The sequence below is a fragment of the Lichenostomus cassidix genome, chromosome 3 (genome assembly GCF_008360975.1).
Source record: "Lichenostomus cassidix isolate B80296 chromosome 3, HeHo_3.0, whole genome shotgun sequence".
Taxonomy (NCBI): Eukaryota; Metazoa; Chordata; class Aves; order Passeriformes; family Meliphagidae; genus Lichenostomus; species Lichenostomus cassidix.
In genome coordinates this window covers 76,624,264-76,645,390 of record NC_139483.1, presented here as the reverse complement: position 1 = coordinate 76,645,390, position 21,127 = coordinate 76,624,264, and the positions used below count along the sequence as shown (strand labels likewise).

At 43.6% G+C, this 21,127-nt stretch overlaps 2 protein-coding genes and 1 long non-coding RNA gene across 3 annotated transcripts; 1 reads left to right on the top strand and 2 right to left on the bottom strand.

Moving 5' to 3' along the window:
- Positions 1-3,364: 3,364 nt before the first annotated feature.
- On the bottom strand, positions 3,365-10,524 carry LOC146440030 (uncharacterized). Its single transcript, XR_014851015.1, has 4 exons — positions 10,381-10,524; positions 5,784-5,947; positions 4,854-4,965; positions 3,365-4,504 (listed from the first exon to the last, which is right to left on the bottom strand). It is a non-coding gene; the product is annotated as an uncharacterized LOC146440030 (long non-coding RNA).
- Positions 6,808-9,830, bottom strand: BORCS6 (BLOC-1 related complex subunit 6). Its single transcript, XM_085057418.1, has 2 exons — positions 9,820-9,830; positions 6,808-9,723 (listed from the first exon to the last, which is right to left on the bottom strand). The coding sequence occupies exons 1-2, from the start codon at positions 9,828-9,830 to the stop codon at positions 8,802-8,804; spliced, it is 933 nt and encodes a 310-aa protein (XP_084913544.1). The 3' UTR covers positions 6,808-8,801.
- On the top strand, positions 9,810-12,067 carry PNRC1 (proline rich nuclear receptor coactivator 1). Its single transcript, XM_085056365.1, has 2 exons — positions 9,810-10,359; positions 10,929-12,067. The coding sequence occupies exons 1-2, from the start codon at positions 9,979-9,981 to the stop codon at positions 11,367-11,369; spliced, it is 822 nt and encodes a 273-aa protein (XP_084912491.1). The 5' UTR covers positions 9,810-9,978; the 3' UTR covers positions 11,370-12,067.
- Positions 12,068-21,127: the final 9,060 nt, after the last annotated feature.

Genomic DNA, 21,127 nt, shown 5'->3' with positions numbered 1-21,127 from the left:
TTTACTGGAAAACATTAGCACTTCCCCATAAGTGACTTCAGAATAAAAGTTACTTTGTGAAGTCTCATGTCTAGCTCTGCCCTGCAAAAACAGCTTCTCAAAAACGCCCTTTGGGAGAAAAATCTTCACATGTCCTTCTACTTTCTGGGCACTAGATCTACTAAAATGAGTTTAATATTGTATTTTTTTAATATAATGGATTTTTTTTTCAGAGACCTGCTACGTGAAACATTCTAGGCTTTCTAAACCTCAGTGAAAGACTTACTAGTCTTGGTGAACTCAGGCCCTACTTAAGCATGTTCTCTAACATAGAGAATTAGAGAAACATGCCAGCATGTGTTGCTACACAACAGCAAAGAGTCGTGAACAGAACTAAAAGTGATTTATTAAATGTAAATTATCAAACAATGACACAGAGATAGAGAAGCCCAAATGAGTATAAACAGCATGGACACGATGCTGCTCATACACAAGGTTATGCTGTTTTAAAATAGGAAGCCTGTTTTGATTATTTGTGTCTCAGATGCAAAGTTTGATTACCACGGAGGGAACAGGGAGAACAAAAAGACAAGACATTTTGTCCTGAAAAACAACCCACTTCATTATTTTCTATTCTTCTCTGTACTGCAGTTGTATTAGCTTTGAATCGGGTAGAGCTGTTGCTAGGTAATCTCCTTTATCCACTTGGAAGCTGAAATTTCAGCCAGGCTGAAAAGAGTTTTTATATCTCTAACAGCATAAAATTAAATTCAAAGGCATTAATAACTGTTTTCAGTGCAACCCTGCTTCTAACTATGGGCCTCTTTCCTGGGACCAACCCAACCACCAGCACAAGCAATGCACTTTTGTAGGCTGCAGGTCAACATGATTTAAGTGGTAGCAGCTGCAAGGCCTCCCTGAGCACTTCCCTTATCTCAGCTGTGTGCATCTGGCTGGAACACCCTTTCTTCTCCACAAGGATTCCTCCTTGATGAGCAACTGTTTGTGCAGTGGGACAAGGCTGGGAATCAATGCAGCCAAAAAACAAACACATCTTCCACCCCCTCCTTGCTGGGCTTAGCTGGGTGAGTTCCTCACTCTGGTTTGTTTTGTGGCTGCACAAGCAGTCTGGATAAAGTCAGAGGGGAAATGCAATGGATGGAAAGGAACAAGTGGAATGGATGGAAAGGGCATGGCTTGGGCAGGAAAGAAGCTGTTCAGGCTGCTTTAACACGTCTGGCATTGTCACCAAGTACCAAAACAGAGACTTAGATTTTCTTAGGTTTGTGATGTACCAAGGAAATTTGGGTCAGCTTTATGTGTAAAGCTCAACTAATTAAAGTCACAACTCACATTATTAATCCAGATCTTGAAACAAACCTGTCATTTATACTGTAACAGAAAAAGCGGGGGAAAGTTTTATTGTTGTGTCTCTTCAGATTTGCAATAAAGAAAAGACAAACTCAGGACAGTTCTCACATAACAACAGTCGGCAAACTATGGTCATATCCCTTGTTGCTTCTGATCTAGCTGTGTTTTCTCCATCTGTTAATGACACCCACTGTCACCATAAAGAAGCTTTTTTTACTTTTGGGTGGCAAACCACATGAACAAAAATTGGTAACTGCATTCTCTTTTTTTGTGGGGTGAGGGCTACAAAGGATGGTTCAATTACATTCATCTACTGTTTCATGTCAAATATTATCTTCTCCAACATGAACCATAGCATCCAAAAGCCTGATAAGTAAATGTGCATCCAGATTCGACAGCATTAATCACATTGGAGATAAAGTAATTTCTGCCATTGAAGGAGAGAGTGGCCTGCAGTGAGTATTTGCCAGCCCTGCAGATCCACTCCAGCCGATTTGTGGTGGTACAGGCAATCTACCACCTGGCCTATTTATTCTTTCTTCTTCCTGCTAGAGAAGCAGCCTGGAGCCAGACTTGCAGATCTCCCTGTAGGATCGCTGATCTCTTTCTGCCCTAAGGGCATGCCACTTCTTCAGCTACTCGCCAAAACTCTTCTTCTACAGTGAGAACTCACTTTCAATCACACCTGCTATTAAATAGGTTACCAAAATATTTCAGCCTACTAGCACACTGGCTTAGCCAACACGATGTATGCACAAAGTACATTTTCTAATTTACTTTCTTAGAAGTTGTTTAGAACAGTGCAACCTAGAAAAAAGAATCCACAAACCAGGAAGGAAAGCTGGGAATAGGAAAAAGGGCTCAGTAGTGGCATTCCCAGAGGGAACTGTTAAGAACTGAAAAGGGATCACCAAAAAAAAAATAGCCGAACACATAAAACAATGTAATAGAGAAACCTTTTGATACAACTCCCCAGTGTTTGCATCATCCAGCTACCTTTTCATAGAAGTAATACATACTGTTAAAGATAGGTTATCTAGCAGGCAGCAGTGACAAATCATGCTGCTGACCATACCTTATGTAACACGGTGTTATGTTCAATCCAGGAAACCTTTGTTTCCCAGGTATTATGCAAATGGATATCAGCAAGATAGTTAATTCAAAGTCTCACAGATTGGTAGAGAAACAAGTAAGTTTTGTCCCAGTCTTGTTTTGTCTGTTAGCCAAGCTGAACTATTTCTGACACAAAGTACTGGCCCTTATCTTGAAGCAGAGATCCTAAATAATCAAGGACAAAGAGCATGCACATGTGATTTCACAACTGTAAATGCTGATGAATGAATGCCGCAACCAAAAATTCCTACAGTGCTATGGAAATTCCAGTCGTCATCAAGTTACACAATTTTTCTGGTTTATATTAACACATAAGGGAAACATGTTCCATGACTCCTATTTTGCTGAATCAGTCCAAATCAGTTACCTCACAGTTCAGTTAAAGTGTAAGAAACAGACCCTAGCATTTGGTTGGACTGAAGTCTTTGCAATCATTGTTGCTAGGTATTTTAATAAAAAGATTGTACATACTTATTAAGAACTGTGCAGGTGGCCATTATTGAAACCTGAATTTTAACAACTTTTAAGCTTGACTTTTTACAACTGTTCAAACCAGTACAGCCCAACATTAATTTTTTTTTTAAACACGTGTTTTATCACTTATGTAATTAGTCCTTGGGTCATGACTTGCATTTTTCCATTGTCTGTGCAGCACTGACAGTATGAATAATCATGTTAAAAAGGAATTGATTTGCCATACTAATGTAGGTACACATGATTCTTGATGAACAAAAGAAAGGAACTGCTTTGCCATATCCTGTACTAACATTCTATCGCATCCTTCTTTACCAGTATTTCTTTACAACATTTGTTGCAAGTAATAAATATAACACAACCCATTGAGTTTCAAAACTTCCACAAAAATATATACAGATCTTTGTAAAGTCAGTGAGAGCCCTGTGTGAGTGCATGCCTAAATGAAGGCAGGGAGACTAGAATTTCATTTCGCAGTAGCCTTACTACAGTATTTACTTAATCTTTCTATGACTAAAAAAAAAAACAATACAGTTTGCTTTGGGGACTTTCACATATTGCATCACCTCACCGTGTCACGTTCTATTTAGTAATCTACAACCCCATCCTTGGGAGCCTACGTAAGCAGCAGGTGATTGATTTTCACTGCTCTTACCACATACATCACAGCATTCACAGCTGTACTATTTTGCAAGTAGTTTGTAATTTTTATTTGCATTTGTTGGCATATTATTAAAATAGATCAGAACCAAATAATAAGACCTAGCTCTCTCCAACTACAGATATTTTTCTATAATGACTCCTGTTCAGTATAATTATCTGCTGTTTGTAGTTTATGACTTGCTAGTGCCTGAGGTTCGATTTTAAAGCAAGACAATTGGTGGTGGCTATTCTGGACACAAAAAATATTGCAGAAGACAGCAGCAAGGAATTATAGAAAAGAAAGTGTAAGGTAATTTACTGTGACATTTTAAAGGATAAGGAATGGATGATATCAAAAGAGAACAGGTCAGGTAGGCAGCAGAAGCCTCTGCCAGGACCTGCAGATAACCATTTGGAATTTGAGGCAAACAGGAATGAAAAACAACAAGGGCAGCTGAAAGAGGACATAACTGAGCTAAATAAGAAGGCTGGAGCCTTGGCAGTACGATAACATGGATGTAGTAAGTCATGTAACTGAAGACAGAAGATAACTGGGATCAAAGAATAGCACTGAGAACTGATGAGAACAGAACAAGGTTTTGCCAGGGGAAATGTGGTACAGCTGGTGGCTGTCGAAAATGGTGAACGGGGAGGGCGAGGGAGGGGGTTGAGGACACAGTTGTAACTTTCCAGTTCCTCTCAGCAGACAAAAGAAAGCTGACGGCATCGGAGCGGGAGAGATGAAAGGCTTGTAGTTGCACATCTCTTTCTTTAAAGAGGGAAAGAAAACCAAACTAGATCGGTATCATCAACTATAAATGGTATGCAAGAAAAGTTTTGGAAAATGGAAAATCACAATATTGCTCAGTGGTAAGAAACTCCCCTCCTCTTCCAGCTGAGGACACGTCACTGGAAAAGTCCCAGCCTGGGAAAAAAAAATCCACTGAGTAAACAAATTGCATAGGCAGTGAAAACAGAAAGCGGAACAGAGTCAAATGATATTTTGACTTTAAAGGAGTTTATTTTCAGGTTAGCATTTCCTTGAGTGACATCAGCTGAAGTTTAGACAAGAAAAATCTCATTAGAATGAAAATGGCTGGTAAACTTCACTGCTGATATTAGGCCATTGAAAGAAAGCTCATTTATTAAAAATCTAAGATTTCAGCCTGAGAATTTTTGAATTTTCTGCTACTGAATGTAGTTAAACGATCCCACTGACAAAACAGATACCCAGGACTGAGCAAGTTTGAAGAATTTTTGTCCCCTTAATTTACCTGTACTTCCAGAGAAGGCAGTTGTCCTTAACAAAACCCTTCCTAAGAACTCAGTGGGCATAGCTCTTTGTCTGACAAGCAAGTTCAGTGGTGAGAATTTTCCCAGCATTTTCTATAAAGAAAACAAGGACAAAACATCCTTGGTCACACTGAGACAAGAAATAGAGTGTTGGATAAAATTCTAGGATTCCTACCTCTCTAACTAGTATTCATAAAAATAAAAATACTGACATAAATTATTACCCTTCTCTGATAAAAATTACTTTCAACAAAGGTACTTCATAATAATTAATCACAGCAATGTTAACTCAGATTCTACGAACAATTATAGTGATTACAGTGACAGCACTTCTAGAGGTAATCTAGGAAAATAATCAAGATAGTTTTATCACTGCTTCTCTGCTCCCCCAGTTAAGGAGTGCTGCTGCTTCCTGGCCGATGCACGTGACAGTCCAACCCTGCTGGCAAACAACCGCTGCCAGTTGTGCAAGTGTTGCACAGACTGACCCATCTCCAGCCCTATCAATATTGAAATAAAAATGTAGTATTTAATTTTTTTTTAAATTAAAGTGCTGCACATTTTAGCCAAAGTCTTGTGTATTTTAGACACAAGACATAAACAAAGTTGATGTATTTACTTACTGAACATTTGATGCAGTTAACAACACTGGAAAAAATAGTTTTAAAGGTGAAATGTCAGTGAAGTTCATTCTTGCTTTGTGTGACCAGGTTTTTTCTCAGCTGTTGTACCTGGTAAAGCTTCTTTAAATAGCACAGATATGGAATTGGATCAGAATCAGGGAATATAATACCTCACAGAGGAGGGAAGACTAAAAATGCACTGACTGAAGCAGAACCAACCACACTTTCAACAGGAAAAGGATTTCCACAGTCAGATCTTACACTAGAAAAAAAAATTATCCAACTAACCTACTTCCTTATGGTGTCACTGGTGGTTCTCAGAGCAGAGAAGTAATTCCTAGTCCACAGCTAATTCTGCATCTGGCTTTGGTTAGTGCTATAGACATCATTATATTTTGTAATTTTCTTCCTTGACCTTGCCCATCTTGCTACAATGGAAGTTCACCTGGCAGCTGATAAGGAAAGCAACGAATTGTAAAGCTGAGTGATTAGGCAAGAAAATATATGCAAGCTATTTGAAGGTCTTGGAAAACCCAAACATGGTTTTACACTGCTCATCAACAGATTAAGCAAGAAAGGCTAAAGGACCCAGCAAGTTTTCACTCCCAACATCCAAAAGCTGGAAAGTGCTAGAATTAACACAGAATATGCACAAGAAAACCTGGACTAGGATCAAAAGAGCAGTACAGAAGTCTATGGCTGCAGAAGGACCAGCTTCACCAGAAGTGACAGAGCTGCACGTAGCTCACAGGTAGTTCACACGGGATTTCAAGGGCAGGACTGGCATCAGAGCTGTGCTGACATCATTTCAGTTGGCAAATGTTACCACGCCTGCAGAAATGGAGGTCAGTACGGACAGGGGGGCTGCAAACAACAGCAGCCATGGGGTTACAAATCAATATCGATTGTGGGGGCACAGAACAGGCTGCTATCATTTCAGCTGTGCCTGCCCCAGGGATGGCAAACATACAGGGCAGACACCGGGGAACAGGAGCCACTTCAACAAACTCAGTTAAATCTGCCCTTCAAACAAGCTTGTGTTCAGACAAATATTAAAAAACCAAACCCAAATAGCATAATTACTGCTTTCTTCATGCTTGCAATTCACTAGTCAGTCATTCCTTTTTCATCACATGAATGACATCAGTGTCAGAAATTATTGCCCGAGGACCTAGACTGAAACCAGCTTTGCAATCACATTAAAAGGTCTCTGTGCAGATGCAGGAGCAGAGTTTAAATTAGCTTTCAAATTATTTTCCCAAATAAGAAACACAGTAAGTGAAACACTTCAACAACAACTAATCACTAAAAATTAAAAACATAAAAGTAATAACTTTATTCTACAGACTCAACAATTTTAGTAAGGAATTAGCATTGAATGAAGATGACTGAAAATTAAACACTATCAAAACCCAAGAGTATACTGAAACACTTTAAAGGCTTCACCTTAGCTTGTGTGAATGAAGAGTTACCTGTACGTATGTGGCTACACAAATAAGCTTGCAGGTCTTTCCTGTACATTTCAAAAGTACTTACAAATTGCGCAAGATCAACCTTTGGTGTTCACTCTTGGCATATTCCAAACACGCTTAGCAAAACTACTGCATCTGCATAATGGACAAGTTCAAACTTTCCCAGGAATAACAAAACTATTGAGAGTACAGCTGTTGCTGTGGTCTTAAGCAATCTTTAATGTCTTCTGGGCCCATGGGATGCAGTGGCAGTTCTTTTTCTCTCCCCTAACTTCTGTTAGGTCTCTGGTCCCCTTCTGGAGCCACAGCTACTCCCCAGCAGACAGTACCTGAGAGGGCCCTACCTTGGCACAGCCCACTACCAGACTTCTGTTGTTAGGGCTGCAAGGCCATACAAGAAACACACCCCTGTGCTGAGGGAAAGACATGGCCAGGTCAAGGGGCTCAAAACAGGTCAAAGACTGGCATTGTGCAAACCAGGGTGGTATTAACATGAATTATTTTGTTAAAATTCAGTATTGTCTACATGCTGAAGCATGGGGTATCAGTGTCCATCACTCACTGGGTGTTTTTAATGAGATTATGATGCGGTAGCAGCTCTGCCCATCATAAACCTTTCTGCTCTTCAACCACAGGTACAGGACTTTAGTACTTCTGGCTACCTTCATTCCAAGGTTTCTAGGAGCCACTGGTCACCAAAAGCACCATTACACTTACATAACATCAGTGAGCTCGTTTCTCTGCTGAAATCTTTTTACAGGGACCTTTTGTGACCGAAATGGTTTGCTGAGAGCATCACCTAAGAGGCTTGTTGCATAGGAACCTTAGTGAGTAGAGAATTCAGCTACTCTCAGGTCTCAGAGGAAGTGCTTACTGTACAGCAAAATCACTTCTGCACACAGTGATACATATACAAAAGCTTCAAGTTATACAAATAAATTATTCCAAAGTACTCATTTTATGTCAGTCATACACCCACGTAATGTCATCACATATTCACATTCCTCATGTAATTACATATTTTTACAACTGGAAAAAAAAGCCCAACAATAAAAAAGCAAACCACAAAATAATAGGATCATTTCACAGTGATGCCATTTAAACTTTTACACCGTGAAAACTATAAAGATTAATAGAGGCAAAGCACATTTCATCTGTAGGCTTTTATTTAGAACTTTGCATATGGATTTGTTATTATCTGAATCTCAATTACATCCCATGGACTTTATATTCTTCTCGGAAAACAAGTGTCTTTACTATATGTATTAAATTTACTCTTATCATAAAACGGTGTCCTGTAAGGAACAGCAGTGTTCTGCAAGTTTATTTGCTGTAACAGCATAGGCAAGAATTACTCTTCAGGCACCAAATCAACTACAAATAAGCACATATGCCTGTAAGCATCAAGCAGGTACTTACAGCAATTTTGAATTTGATTTAAAAAGAATTAACAGCTACTTTTACTTAGGACTCATTAGTTTCTCTTAGCCCTCAATAAATAGAAAGCGTAAGGCATGTGGAATCCAAATTCTTTAATGGAGCTGAAGCTAAAAAGCACCATCTGCCATTTACCCCGCGGTTTTCAACCAGGACCTTTTCCTTCATCGGTCACAAAAATTTCCCTTCCTCCAGATCAACACCACTGATCTGGGCACTGATGCCGGCAAGTCACGCAGGGGGCAGAGCGAGCGAGGATGTGCAGATGGGAGCTGCGGATGCCGTGAGCGGTGGGGCCGCCGGAGAGGGAGAGCAGCAGCCCCAGGCCCCCGCTGCCGGCACGGGCGGGGCGGCGGCGAGGCCGCGGTTCTCCATCCAGCGCCGGAGGCGGGAGCAGCTACTTGCAGAGGCCCTCCAGCCGCTCCAGCGTGCCCTTCATGTCGCGGATGCGCTTGGCCAGGGCGGGCACGGGCTGCATGGCGCGGTCCAGCTCCTCGCAGCGCGCCACCAGTGCGTACATGGCGCGGATGCTGAGGTCGGCCGCCTCGCCCAGGCTCTCCACGCCGTCGCGGTAGGTCTGGATGCAGCCGACGCTGAGCGCCGTCAGCGCCTGCAGCCCGCAGTGCACGTTCCGCAGCAGCTCGTCCACCTGCGCCGCCACCTGCCCGGCCAGGGCCACCACGTCCTGCAGCGCCCCGGGGTCGATGGCGGGGATGGAGGACCCGCCGCCCCCCGCCGGAGGCTCACCCCGCGGAGCGCCGCTCAGCCGGATCCGCCGCTCCAGGTTGTTGGCTACGAACTGGGTGAGGCGCCCCTCGCGCAGCACCGTCCCCTCCAGTTCCAGAGCGCTCGCCAACGTCGCCCGGCGCCCCTCCGACAGCTGCCGCCCCGCTGCCGCCGCCGCCCCTCCGCCAGCAGCCAGGCTGAGGGCCTCCAGGCTCCGCTCGTCCCGCCCCCGCCCCTCCGGCGGCGCGGCACCCGGGCCCGGCTCCTCCATGGCGAGCGACGCGTGCCCGCCCGCCGCCACCGCCCACCGGGGGCGCGCCGACGCCTGTTTACGTCTCCCCCGATTGGCTGCGGGCAGCGCGGGGGTGCGGCCTCGGCTGTTGCTGCGGCTCCCGATTGGGCGGCGGAGCACCGCCCGCCCGCCGCGCGCTGCGAGCCCGTGACTCGGAGACAGGGGGCGTGCCCGCTCGGATTGGGCGGCCCCCGGGGGAGGTGCGGCCTCAAGTGTTTGTGTCGCTTCCGATTGGCTGGAGCGAGGACAGAGAAGCCGCCGCTCCGCCGCGATTGGCGGCGCGCGGCGGGGAGGGGCGGTGCTGGGGCCGTCAGCGCACGGCGGTTGGCGCGGGGGCGGAAGTAGGCGGGTCCCGCCCGGGTAACAACACCGGAGCGCCGCTGGCGGCTCCCCTCACTCCCCCGCCATGTTCTCCTAGCGGCAGCTCCGGTTGTGCCACCACTTCCTCAGCCCGTCACAAAGCCCGGGCAGCTCCTCCCCAGCAACCCGACCCGCTCGTCCCCGCCTGGGCTCGACCCCCTCTCCTCGGCACAACTCTGGGTACCCACGTCCCACCATGGTCACCACCACGGCGCCGCCGCCCTTCCTGGCTCGGATTTCGGCGGGCACCGAAGACCCGCGGCGGCTGCCGCCCTCCGCCTTGCTCCAGCGCCTCCGGCGCGGGGACAACAACTGTGAGAACCAGCCCAGCTGCTGCCTGGCGGGCCCGGGGGGCAGCGCTCGCCCCGCGCTGAAGAGGGTGCGGCGGAGAAAGGGAAAGATCCGGCCCGGCCCCGCGGGGCTCCTGCCCAGCCGCTACCAGCAGTACCAGCAGCACCGTGCCGGGCTGGGGAGAAGGACCCCGCTGGGAACCGACCTGGTGACGGACGCTCCCCCGGAGGAGCCCCCCGCGCCCGCCCCTTCGAGACCCGCGCCCGGCAAACCCCTCAGGAAGGAGGTAAAGACAGGGCTGCGCTACTTTTCTTCACTTGTCTGTCCTTCCTCAGTCCTCTCCCGGTGCCCGGTGAGCCGGGCGACCGCTTTCCGTTTCCCTCGGGGCTGGGGGGAGCAGCGAGCGGGGCGCCCCCTCAGAGCGGGGCGGGGGGACGGGGTGGGGGGGCGGCAGAGTTTCCGTTACGCTCGGACGGGGCGGGGCGGGGCTGGGATGCGAACCGCGGGCGGCGATTGGCTGCCCGGCGCCCACCAATGGGCGCGCGGCGCTGCACCCCAGCAACAAGCCGGATTTAGCCCTGCCGCTGGCCGCGCGCCAGCCCCGCCCCCCGGCCCGCGCTCGGCGAAGGCGGGACGTGCGCGGTGCGCAGCGCCCCATGGCGGCCGGGGGGGGCTCGGCGCCCTCAGGCCGGCCGTGCCAGGCGAGCGGTGGATAACCTGTGGGATAAGCGAGGAGTAGCGGGGAGAGGGCTGCTCGGTACCCCTCCCCCTGTCTGAGGGGGCCCCCCGGCGCCTCACTAAGTGTCGGGAGCGGTGAGGGATCGTGGTTGACGTGACTCTTCTTTGTCTCCGCAGTTCTTAAAAAACAAGATGGGAAAGACAGAGAAAGCGGCCGTCCCTTACGGCCAGCCCGTTCACAGCTTACACCTGTGTGAACAACCAAAGATTAACAGGCAGAAGAGTAAGTGTAACACGCCAGTGACGAAGATCGCCTCGGCGAAAAAGATAGAGAACTTTTGGCAGGATTCTGTATCGCCGGAAATAGTTCAGAAGCAGGAGAAAAAGCCACTTAAAAACACAGAGAACTTCAGAAATGCCAAGTCCAAGAAACCTATCACCCTAAACGAAGTGAGCCAAAAAGAAAATTACGCTGGGGCAAAGTTTAGTGACCCACCATCTCCCAGTGTCCTTCCAAAGCCTCCCAGCCACTGGGTGGGTGGCACAGCTGAACTGTCTGACCAAAACAGGGAGTTGATGGCAGTCCACTTGAAAACTCTCCTAAAAGTTCAAGCATAGTTTCCAAGATCCCTTGAGTAATTGGCAAAGAAAACTCCATCCAGGAAACTTAAACATGCCTTGTTGCAACAAAAAGTGCAAAAGACTGTCAAGTCTTATATTCACATAAAAAAATCCTTGTATTATATTTTTTATGGTTGTGTAAATAGTGTACATCTTGTATTATGTGTATATTCTTGTTCATACTTTGAGAGGTACATTTTAGTTTTGTTATGAAAGGATGTATTTTGCACTGCCTGATTGGTAGATGTCTTGTATATAAAATATGGACAATTTAACGTGTGTGCTTGACACATGAAGACTTGACTTGCTTTGCACAAGGTAATGAAAATTTTGGAAGGAGAGTACAGCTTTCTGATTAAGGTTCCAGATAAAATGTGAATGTTTTATTCATGCACTACTGACAATAATTTTACATTCTGTTTCCCAATCAAGTATAAACATGGAATTTTCATACAAATGTGAAGTTTTGTCCTCTGCTCTGGAAACTATCTGGAATTCCTGTTCATCTGTTTGTTTTTAAAATTTACTGGAATTTGAGTAAAATTCCAACCCACAATTTGAGCACTGCTGATTTCTTTAAAGATGTTAAAAAAAACCTTAAAAAAAAAAACCCTTAAAAAAAAAGAGCAGAGCTTTCTGCCAAAAATCCAATTGGTCACTAAAAAATTAAATAAAACAATTTGGCCTCCCCTTAAGCATGTCTCTTGTTTTTCTTTTGTGAGTGTGTGTCTGTCACTTCCAGTACGTGATTTTAAATTACTTGATTGCCTTTTAGTGCATTTGTGGAAATACTTGGTCTTTCTCAGCTTTTAACTGTCTCAGGCTTAATTAAGAGATTAGATTAAATAGCTCACTAAGAATTCGTGGTGTTAAAAAAAAAAAATTTACCTTTTTTAATCGACATGTCATTTTAGGATTCTTTTGTTCGTTGAAAACGGAGATTTCAAGCAAGTTGGGCAGTTAGACATTAAAAATCATGCTCTAATGCTCCTTAAATATTTTTATAGTAAGTGGCTATTAAACTAGTTGATACTTAAAAGTAGCAGTGACAGGAAGTGAATGGGGCAAGTTGAATTTTGTATTTTTAACCAGATTTGTCTCTTGCTGATAGCTGTGCTGCAAAATACATTCCTCTGACTTAAAATTCTTAAGGAATTGGGCTGTAGATTAGTTGGACAGGCATGTTGAGGAGGTAACAGATCTGCAATTATTTTCCTAATCTAGTGTTTAAATAAGATTATACACTAGGAAATACATCAAACTTACATAAGACAAAAAAGCATTTTTAAGTTTTTGGATTTACAAAAGAAAATTACACTGTATGCCCTGGTGTCCTGTGAGAGGTACACAGGAAGAAAACGCCTGCGTATGTCCAGCTGCGGTGGCTCTGCCGTGTGAACGGTGTTTGCAGAGATGCAGATTAAGCAGCATTAGGTGTGTGGGTGCTGCATGTGCTGCAGCTTCGCTCCAGAGCATCACTTCATTCCGTGCGGGGCAATTGCCAGGATTCATTAGTACAGCCCTGAAATGACGTCGGTGAAAAGCTCAAAAACTAAGGGAGGATTTTCTGGCTTGCTTGTAGCAATTGGTTATGTAGTTGCAAAATTAGATTATTTAACTATAGATGTTCTAAACTAAGAGTTCATTCAAAATTTTTGGTTTACCCCAAAGAATTAGAGGTTTACTGTCTTGCAAAAAAGACTGATATTTATGTACTTCAGGTCAATGTGTGGCTTCAACAACCTTGCTTCCTGCCCAATCTAAATGCTCCATAATTTAGTGTGCCCCATCTTCTAAAAATGAACAAAACCCCGTCTGGTTTTTTGTGTGTGGGATTATTTTTTTTTTTTAATGAATGGTTTTAGGGCAAAGAAAAATTCCACTGGAATTTTGCCGAGCATGACTCGAGACTGTAAGTCCCAGTTTGCTATATTTGGTAAATGCTGTATTGATCTGCTGTTATGCCTATTTTTTTCTTTTTTTTTTCCTTTTTTCTTTTGCCGGAGTGTCACCTAATTGCAAAGCAAAATCCCTTACCAATTGCCCATAGCTTTAGGCGATGGTTAATTTTGCCTGGTCACTGTAAATTTTGCTAACTAGCTTGACAAAAGGGAGTTTCCATCAGCTGTGTGGGTTGGCATTATTTAGGGGGAAGTGTCCTTTTCCCCCCTGATTATTACCTCATTGCCATCAGCCTCTTCCCTGCTGACAGTGTGAACGCTAGCTCTGATCCTGGGTAAAATTCATCAATGTCACGTACCTCTTTGTTCCTGCCCTGATTTGCCAACATATATCCCTCAGGGTTAAAGAATTCATTAAGTGTTAATTGCCAATCGTTCGGAGCTCCTCAGCCAATTCTTTTAGAGCTTTTGGTTGAGACTTCTTAAGTCTTGAAAACTTAAAACCTCCCATACCTTGTTGGACCATAAAAGGGAAAAAAGACAATCGGGTCTTTCTACGAAGTAGGAAAACCCCCAAAGCCTATTTAGCATACATCTGTGTCAGCGACTGGGGGAAGTGTTGGGACACTTCATGTTTCTCTCTTCCTGAGATCTTTGGGCTGAGCCCCTCCCTGCACAATAGACTTTGTATATTGGGCCTAAGTGCAATGTGCACTTTGACATGACTGCTTGAAAATCAGAACGTGGTCATCTTCTAGAGTTCATATTCTGCACTCTAATTTGTTACTTTTCTTGCTTTTTTCCCCCTTATGTTTCTACAATATCATGGTACAGGGGTTTTTACTCTCAATATTTCCTTCACTTTGACAGATTCTTTATCGCAGATCCCTGAAGAGGAGTCACTGTATTACATGAACATACTCTAGTTTGAGTTGAGAGCCAGCAAAACATCAGTGTCATATTTGGGGGACTTGTTTGCAATGTATTATAAAGACTTATGAAGTGAATACCCTTAAAGGAAGAAAATTAGCAAATTAGTGGATGTGCTATCAGCTAGTCATGTGTTTGCTGTACAGGAATTAAATTGCTTATTAAATCTTCTGAGGTCATTAAGGAAACGGAACATTTGCACTTCAGTTAGATAATGAAAAGCCTTTCTGTTTAAAAGTCTAGTGCAATGCTATGCAGAACTGCAAGGGAATCAACTAAGAGGTAACTACCACCTTACTTTTAAACAGTTAATGTTATATGTTGATGGTCCTGAAAAGTTGGCTCTCATGGAGGACAGAAGTATCTGTTGTTGGGTTCTCATGCGTGGCTGAGTCTCAGCCCATTAGACAGCTTCATTAATAATGGCTGGCTTGGTGCTCTACTAAAGCTAAAATGCTTCTGCCTCCTAATGGATCAGGAGCTAGAAATCCTATGTATCTTTGAACTCTATTACACCAGGATCTCTTCAGAGATTTTGCTGAATTCTTAAGCAATCTGCATATGAGAGTGTAAATTTAATTATATTTAATCTGATTAATATTTTATCCAAGGCATGCCATTTTAAGCAGTACTTCAATTATTTTCAGATTATATTTTTTTAATCTTTTGCATTATAAAACATTTGATAACTATCACACTTGAGGATTTTTTTCTTCGTTACCCAGTTTTGAAATCAAATACGAAGCTCTATAGATTACATGAAGCCTGAAGATTATTGATTATGTTTCACTGTAGTTTTGAAAATAAGTTTATTTTCTGCATAGAGTCACAGAATCATAGAATGGCTTGGGTTGGAAGGGGCCTTAAAGATCGTCTAGTTCCAAACCCTCTCCCATGGACAGGGACACTCCTCTAGACCAGGTTGCTCAAGGCCCAATCCAGGAATGGGGCATCTCCAGCTTCCTCTGGTGATTCGCCCCAATCGAGCTCAGAGACACTTCAGAGACCAAGTCAGAGAAGTGGGTATTTGCTTTATTCGGTGCACCGGGTGTGTGGGGAATTATTTCCACCAAACACACACACCTCAGTACCCCAAAGACACAGAGTTATAGGTAAAATCATGAATATTAATTACATTCTTCAGGATAGGAGTGGTTATACAAATCATTTCTCGGAAGTCATTAATATCATTAGCATGTGCACTACGCATGCTCCGTATATCCTGGTGGTCTTTGGAGACCCCCAAAGCTTCCTCCAAGGTGACAGTCTTTCATGGGATGGTTCAGCGGTTTCTGTGCTGGTTTCAAATGCATGCTTAGCTGATAAGCCATCAGGCCAGAGTTGTTGCCTACAATTTGAATTTGAATTAAGAGTTCAGCCTTCAGCCCCGGAGGCTACAGACAGGCGCCTGTGCTGGTGGAAGGGGCAAAAAGCTCAGAGTCTCAATTCCCCCCTTTTCTTTTGTAATTTGTAATTCTTTACAAATCTTGTATGCTATGAAAGTAAATACCTTTTTCTATTTTATATCTAAGTTTATACTTTTGCTATTGGATATAAACATCACAGTTCTAAGTACCTAATATTATATAACAATAACTACTATTGCAGACAGTAAATAACAATGCAATAACACAAAAAACTATTATATACATTTGTTTAAGTTAGGATTAACATAATTGCAACAGCTTGTATTTATAACTGTACATACTCTTTCTCTTTTGGCATACAGCAAATTTATAGTTAATTGTAAGATGCTCTTTATCTTGATTTGCTGTGCTTTTATGGCATCTGCAGTGGCACTTATTATAGCCTTTACAATGGTAGAAAGGTTCTTTTTTAGTAAACTACCTGGCAAAACTGAAAATTGGTGGGTTTATATATTAGGAACAACACTAATGTGGAGAGATATTGGTTGAGCAGTTATTTTGAAGAAAAAGAAGACAGAATCTATAGAAATTCTAAGAGGAATGTTAATTCTTTTGGCTTTTTTGGGCCTTCCATCTCCTAGCAGGTTTCTTTGGAGTCAGGGATGGGGAGATTGGAGCACTGTCCTCTGCTGTGTCCATGACTCGCCCCACTATAGGGCTGGGCTTGGAGCTCTGTGCAGCACTGCCTCTGCTGTGTCCATGACTGGCCCCACTATAGGGCTGGGCTCTCTGTGCAGCACTGCCTCTGCTGTGTCCATGACTGGACCTCACTGCAGGGCTGGGATGCTCTGGGGGTGAGGTAAGGAGCAGTTCACTGTCTCACCAGGGCAAGGCTTGACCTGTCCCTTTCCCACACACACCATATACACAGGCATTTTGAAGTGTTGCAGAGACATTAAATTTTTCAGTTTTGGCAGCTCACATCATGGCTCCAGACAGTGATCAGGACCACTGATAGCTTTTCTTGCTTGTAAAATGGGGTACTTTTCTTCCTCACCTTGGCAGAATTTTTAGCAAACAGAGCAGAAAGGAAAGAGGAAAGCATAAAGGATAACTGACTAAGATTCTCATGCTGTTAGTTTTTGCTTGTGATCCATTAGGCTATCTTTTCTCACCTTTTCAGTCTTTTGTTTTACTCTCCGTAAATCTAGATTATCTTTCAATTTACAAAAAAATATGCTCACAAATATTAGCCACTCACAAAATCAACAGATGTTCAGGATCTTTTATACGATTTTGCGAGCTTTTTCTAGGACTTCAAATGTGCTACTGAAGAATGGCACTTTTAACTGCTATTTTAAATTAACTTTTAAATTGCAGAGCCCAAAGCCTGGCAGATTAGTCTATGACTTTTAGTGATTTTTCAAAGGCAGTATTTTCTTTTGTGGGGCTTAGCATTCTTAAACACTGGACAAACAAATATGCATTAAACAGCAACAGTTATAAATACTTAGTAAAATAGCCAGCCATCCTTTTGAAACCTTTTCATTTTAAAAATGAAATTATTTTGTTATTGTTATATATCAATTTCACAAATTTAGATTCAAGCTCACATAGCTTTCCCTTTTTTTTTTTTTCCTGGCTTACTTACCCCTTTGCATCTGAAGCCATACTTGCCATTACAATTATTACAAGGTTTTGCTAGGATAGCTGACTGTGGATAACACTGTTCTGGTAATACAAAAAAACAAAACCATTTAATGTGTTTCATTTTGGTTTCACACTGGAGAGGAGTCTCTGGCTGTAGAACTCACAGCCGTGAGGGAAGTTAGCAGTTCTTTTGCTTCTGTGGCTTGAGTGGTTCCTTGTCTCACACAGCTTTTTGTCTGATGAGGACACACTGAAAGATGTTAAAACAAACTTGCACAGTGATAACACATGTTAGAGTGGGAGAATGATGAATTCTTGCCTCATTTAACTCCCCATTGGAAATTCTTTTAATAAGTGAGAAATTAAAATTGAATAAACTTCCCTTTTTTTCTTATAATTTCTTAAATGCATGTATTACTCTATATGCATATTTAGAATTAGTAAAAATATTCACTATTTTGTCTTTATATACTTCGCAGGATTTTATAAGCACTTACAGCTCTGCTGCTTGAGCTGACTATGTAAGAGGCAATGTTTCACTTAACTTCCTTTCGTTAACGATAGTGTATTTTTCAAATTGTTACTCTTTTAGTACTTTTGAAGACTTACTACTAAATACTTTTTTTTTTTTTTTCCAACTTCCTCAAGGAGGCTGAGTCAAACCCCTTGTTTTTGGGTTTTTTCTTTTTTTTTTTTTTAAATACTCTTGTTTTACTAGATAAGATTCACAGTACAATAACTGCGCTGGTCATCTACTCAGATGTTCTTTGAGTTAATAAATCTTTAGCTTGGTGTGAAACTTATGAGGTATATTCCTATTGTCAGCCTTCGGGCTTCATTTACTATCAGAGCTTTGGCTGCACAACTTTTGCAGACAGTGCGACCAGCCTCTGGCTACGTTCTGAGACAATTAATAGCCGCCAGCCACTGGATTTGGTAACTTATAAAATTAGCATCACTCTACCGTGTTCTCCAAAAGTGGCTGTCAAATTCTCAAAGCATGGGGAAGAACACCTTTTTGCAAAAGTTACTTGCCATGACAACTAACCGTACAGAAAGGACTGAACCCTCTTGGGGACATGAATTAAGCACACATTGTCACGTTCTTGGCTGCTTGAACAGCCCCGGAGAGTGGCTCAGAGACACACCCTGTCTCCACCTTCTCCTCAGCAGTTCTAAAATTTTTCTTTTGCAGCAGTTAATTTGCATTTTCTCTAAGGCAATTTGGCTGGCTGCTTGAAGGGTAAAGAATTTGAATTACAAGCATTCGAGCAAACTTTTGTTCAAAAAAACCTAAAGCAGCAACTCAGAGTAACCCAGGCAGGAGATTTTAACTTTGAAATAGTTAATTACAAAATTTGGTATATCTTTTCTACAGACATTTTTGCTTTCAGTGTCTCTTTGGCATCACTTTTGCTTTTGCCTTTTTTTATCTTTTCTTACATACATTTGCAGTATCTTTCTAACCAGTTTCTTCAGGGCTTATTCAGCCCTTCTCCAGCCCCACCCGCACTACTCCCTGGGGGTGCTCATTGTCCCACAAAGTCATTCTGGTGACCTAGACAGAACTCTTAACAGACAATTCACATTTCTAAACATTCCCTCTGCTGTATCCAAACGCAGCCCTTCCCCCTCCTAGGCTCTCAGCAGGCAAGGCCAGCAGCACCACAGGTGATCGGTGTGTCCCACAGCCGCCCTGCCCCAGGGGCTGGCAGGGTCAGGGACTGTCTGGTGCTGAGCTCACAGCTGTCCCACAGCTCTAGCTCGGCTCCGCACCTCCCCACAGGCCCTCAGCCTGCGCATCCAGCTCCGCACCTCCGAGCTCGCCACTGCTACGCCGAAAGGGGAGGGTACAGGGAACTGCAGCTCGCCCTGGGTTAGCTGTTAAAATTTTAGGCAAGATGGGGGAGGGTCCCGAAACACCTCTCTTCCTTCTTTTTCCTTTCCCCTTACTCTTATTTAATTGCAAGCTCCATCTACTACAACATTCTATACAACCATATTTCAGCAGCTACACACAGGAGCTCTAAAGAGGTACTTAGTAGATTCAATTAGTTATTTTTATCTTGCGGGCGTCCCCGCATAAATTTATATGCCGGCAAAAATACCAATTAACACAGGTAAAATTTTGCACACACAGTACATGCACACACATTAAAAAATTTTAGAAGCACCCGAGCAAATAGACAACATCACTTCCTCTCACAATTAATACACGCGCACTGAGTTTAAGTTTCACAACGGTTTCCACACACAAAACACAGAATTTTAATCGCAAAATCAAATAGAGCAATACTAGAAAGGTGTTGGGGTCCGAGCGTTCTCAACTCAGCAGCCAAAATCCCTCCATTCAACAATATAATCTGCCCCCTTCCAGACACTCCAAACCAACGGTTTATATGTGACCCACACTCGTTCACTCTTTGCCAGTCTCTTCGCTTTTCTCTGGCCGTTTCTGTCGCCAGAGAACGGAAACATAGATAAAGCTCCATTCTCGCTCAGTGTCGGAGACACGTCTCATTCATTCACACTCACACAGTAACAAAATAATGACACAGTAACACAGTAACAGAATAACAGCAGACAGAACAAAAATCTCAGTATGGTGTAATACAGTGAGGTCCAACCCCTTAAAGGCACCTTTAACTATAGCGGGGTCCAACCCCGGGGTCCAACCCTTTAAAAGTACCTTTTCTTGACAGCGGGGTCCAACCCCGGGGGTCCAACCCCTTGCCCGGGACTAATTTCGGGAGACCCAGTCTCAACCCACCCTCGGGGACTAGCACCCCGGCCCTGCAGGCATTTATTTCAAAAGTAGCAAATACCTTAATTTGGTGCAGATGGTCCTTAGTCTACTCCCGCCATGAGCCAGTGGACAGCTGAGCTCCCCCTGAAAATTCAGGGTCGCGACTGGGAGGTCTGCTTACCCCTGGATCCGGCAGCCGAGCAGAGTCAGGGTCCCATGTGGGGTGCCAGTTTGATTCGCCCCAATCGAGCTCAGAGACACTTCAGAGACCAAGTCAGAGAAGTGGGTATTTGCTTTATTCGGTGCACCGGGTGTGTGGGAAATTATTTCCACCAAACACACACACCTCAGTACCCCAAAGACACAGAGTTATAGGTAAAATCATGAATATTAATTACATTCTTCAGGATAGGAGTGGTTATACAAATCATTTCTCGGAAGTCATTAATATCATTAGCATGTGCACTACGCATGCTCCGTATATCCTGGTGGTCTTTGGAGACCCCCAAAGCTTCCTCCAAGGTGACAGTCTTTCATGGGATGATCCAGCGGTTTCTGTGCTGGTTTCAAATGCATGCTTAGCTGATAAGCCATCAGGCCAGAGTTGTTGCCTACAATTTGAATTTGAATTAAGAGTTCAGCCTTCAGCCCCGGAGGCTACAGACAGGCGCCTGTGCTGGTGGAAGGGGCAAAAAGCTCAGAGTCTCACTGGATACCCCGTTCCAGTGCCTCAGGACCCTTATAGCAAAGAACTTCCTCCTAATATCTAATATAAGCCTGCTCTCTTTCAGTTTGAAGCCATTGCCCCTTGTCCTGTCACTACATGCTCTTACAAAAGTCTCTCTCCATTTTTCTTGAAGGTTCCATTCACGTTCTGGAAGGAAAGTCTTGACACTTCCACCATGCAATAAAACACATTCCTTATTTTCTTCTACAACCTCTTTGCTCTTTGAATTTTGTTTTTACAATGTGTTCTTTAAATAATTTTTTCATAATATATGCCTGACAACTTTTTAGGGGGATTTATTTTGTTTTTAAATTTCCAAGACTTTTTGAGATTTCCAAGTTTTCCCTTAGGGATAGGCTGGTTCTTACCCAAGAGAGGCTATGAGGTAAGTAAGAGGTAAAGATTGTAAAATGCAAACATTTACTGTTTACGAA

What these genes read in the sequence shown, in the direction of transcription:
- PNRC1 (XM_085056365.1), top strand. Translation starts at nt 9,979, where the DNA reads ATGGTCACCACCACGGCGCCGCCGCCCTTCCTGGCTCGGATTTCGGCG. An exon ending in GCAAACCCCTCAGGAAGGAG is followed by an intron (nt 10,360 to 10,928) that starts GTAAAGACAGGG and finishes TTGTCTCCGCAG; the next exon opens with TTCTTAAAAAACAAGATGGG.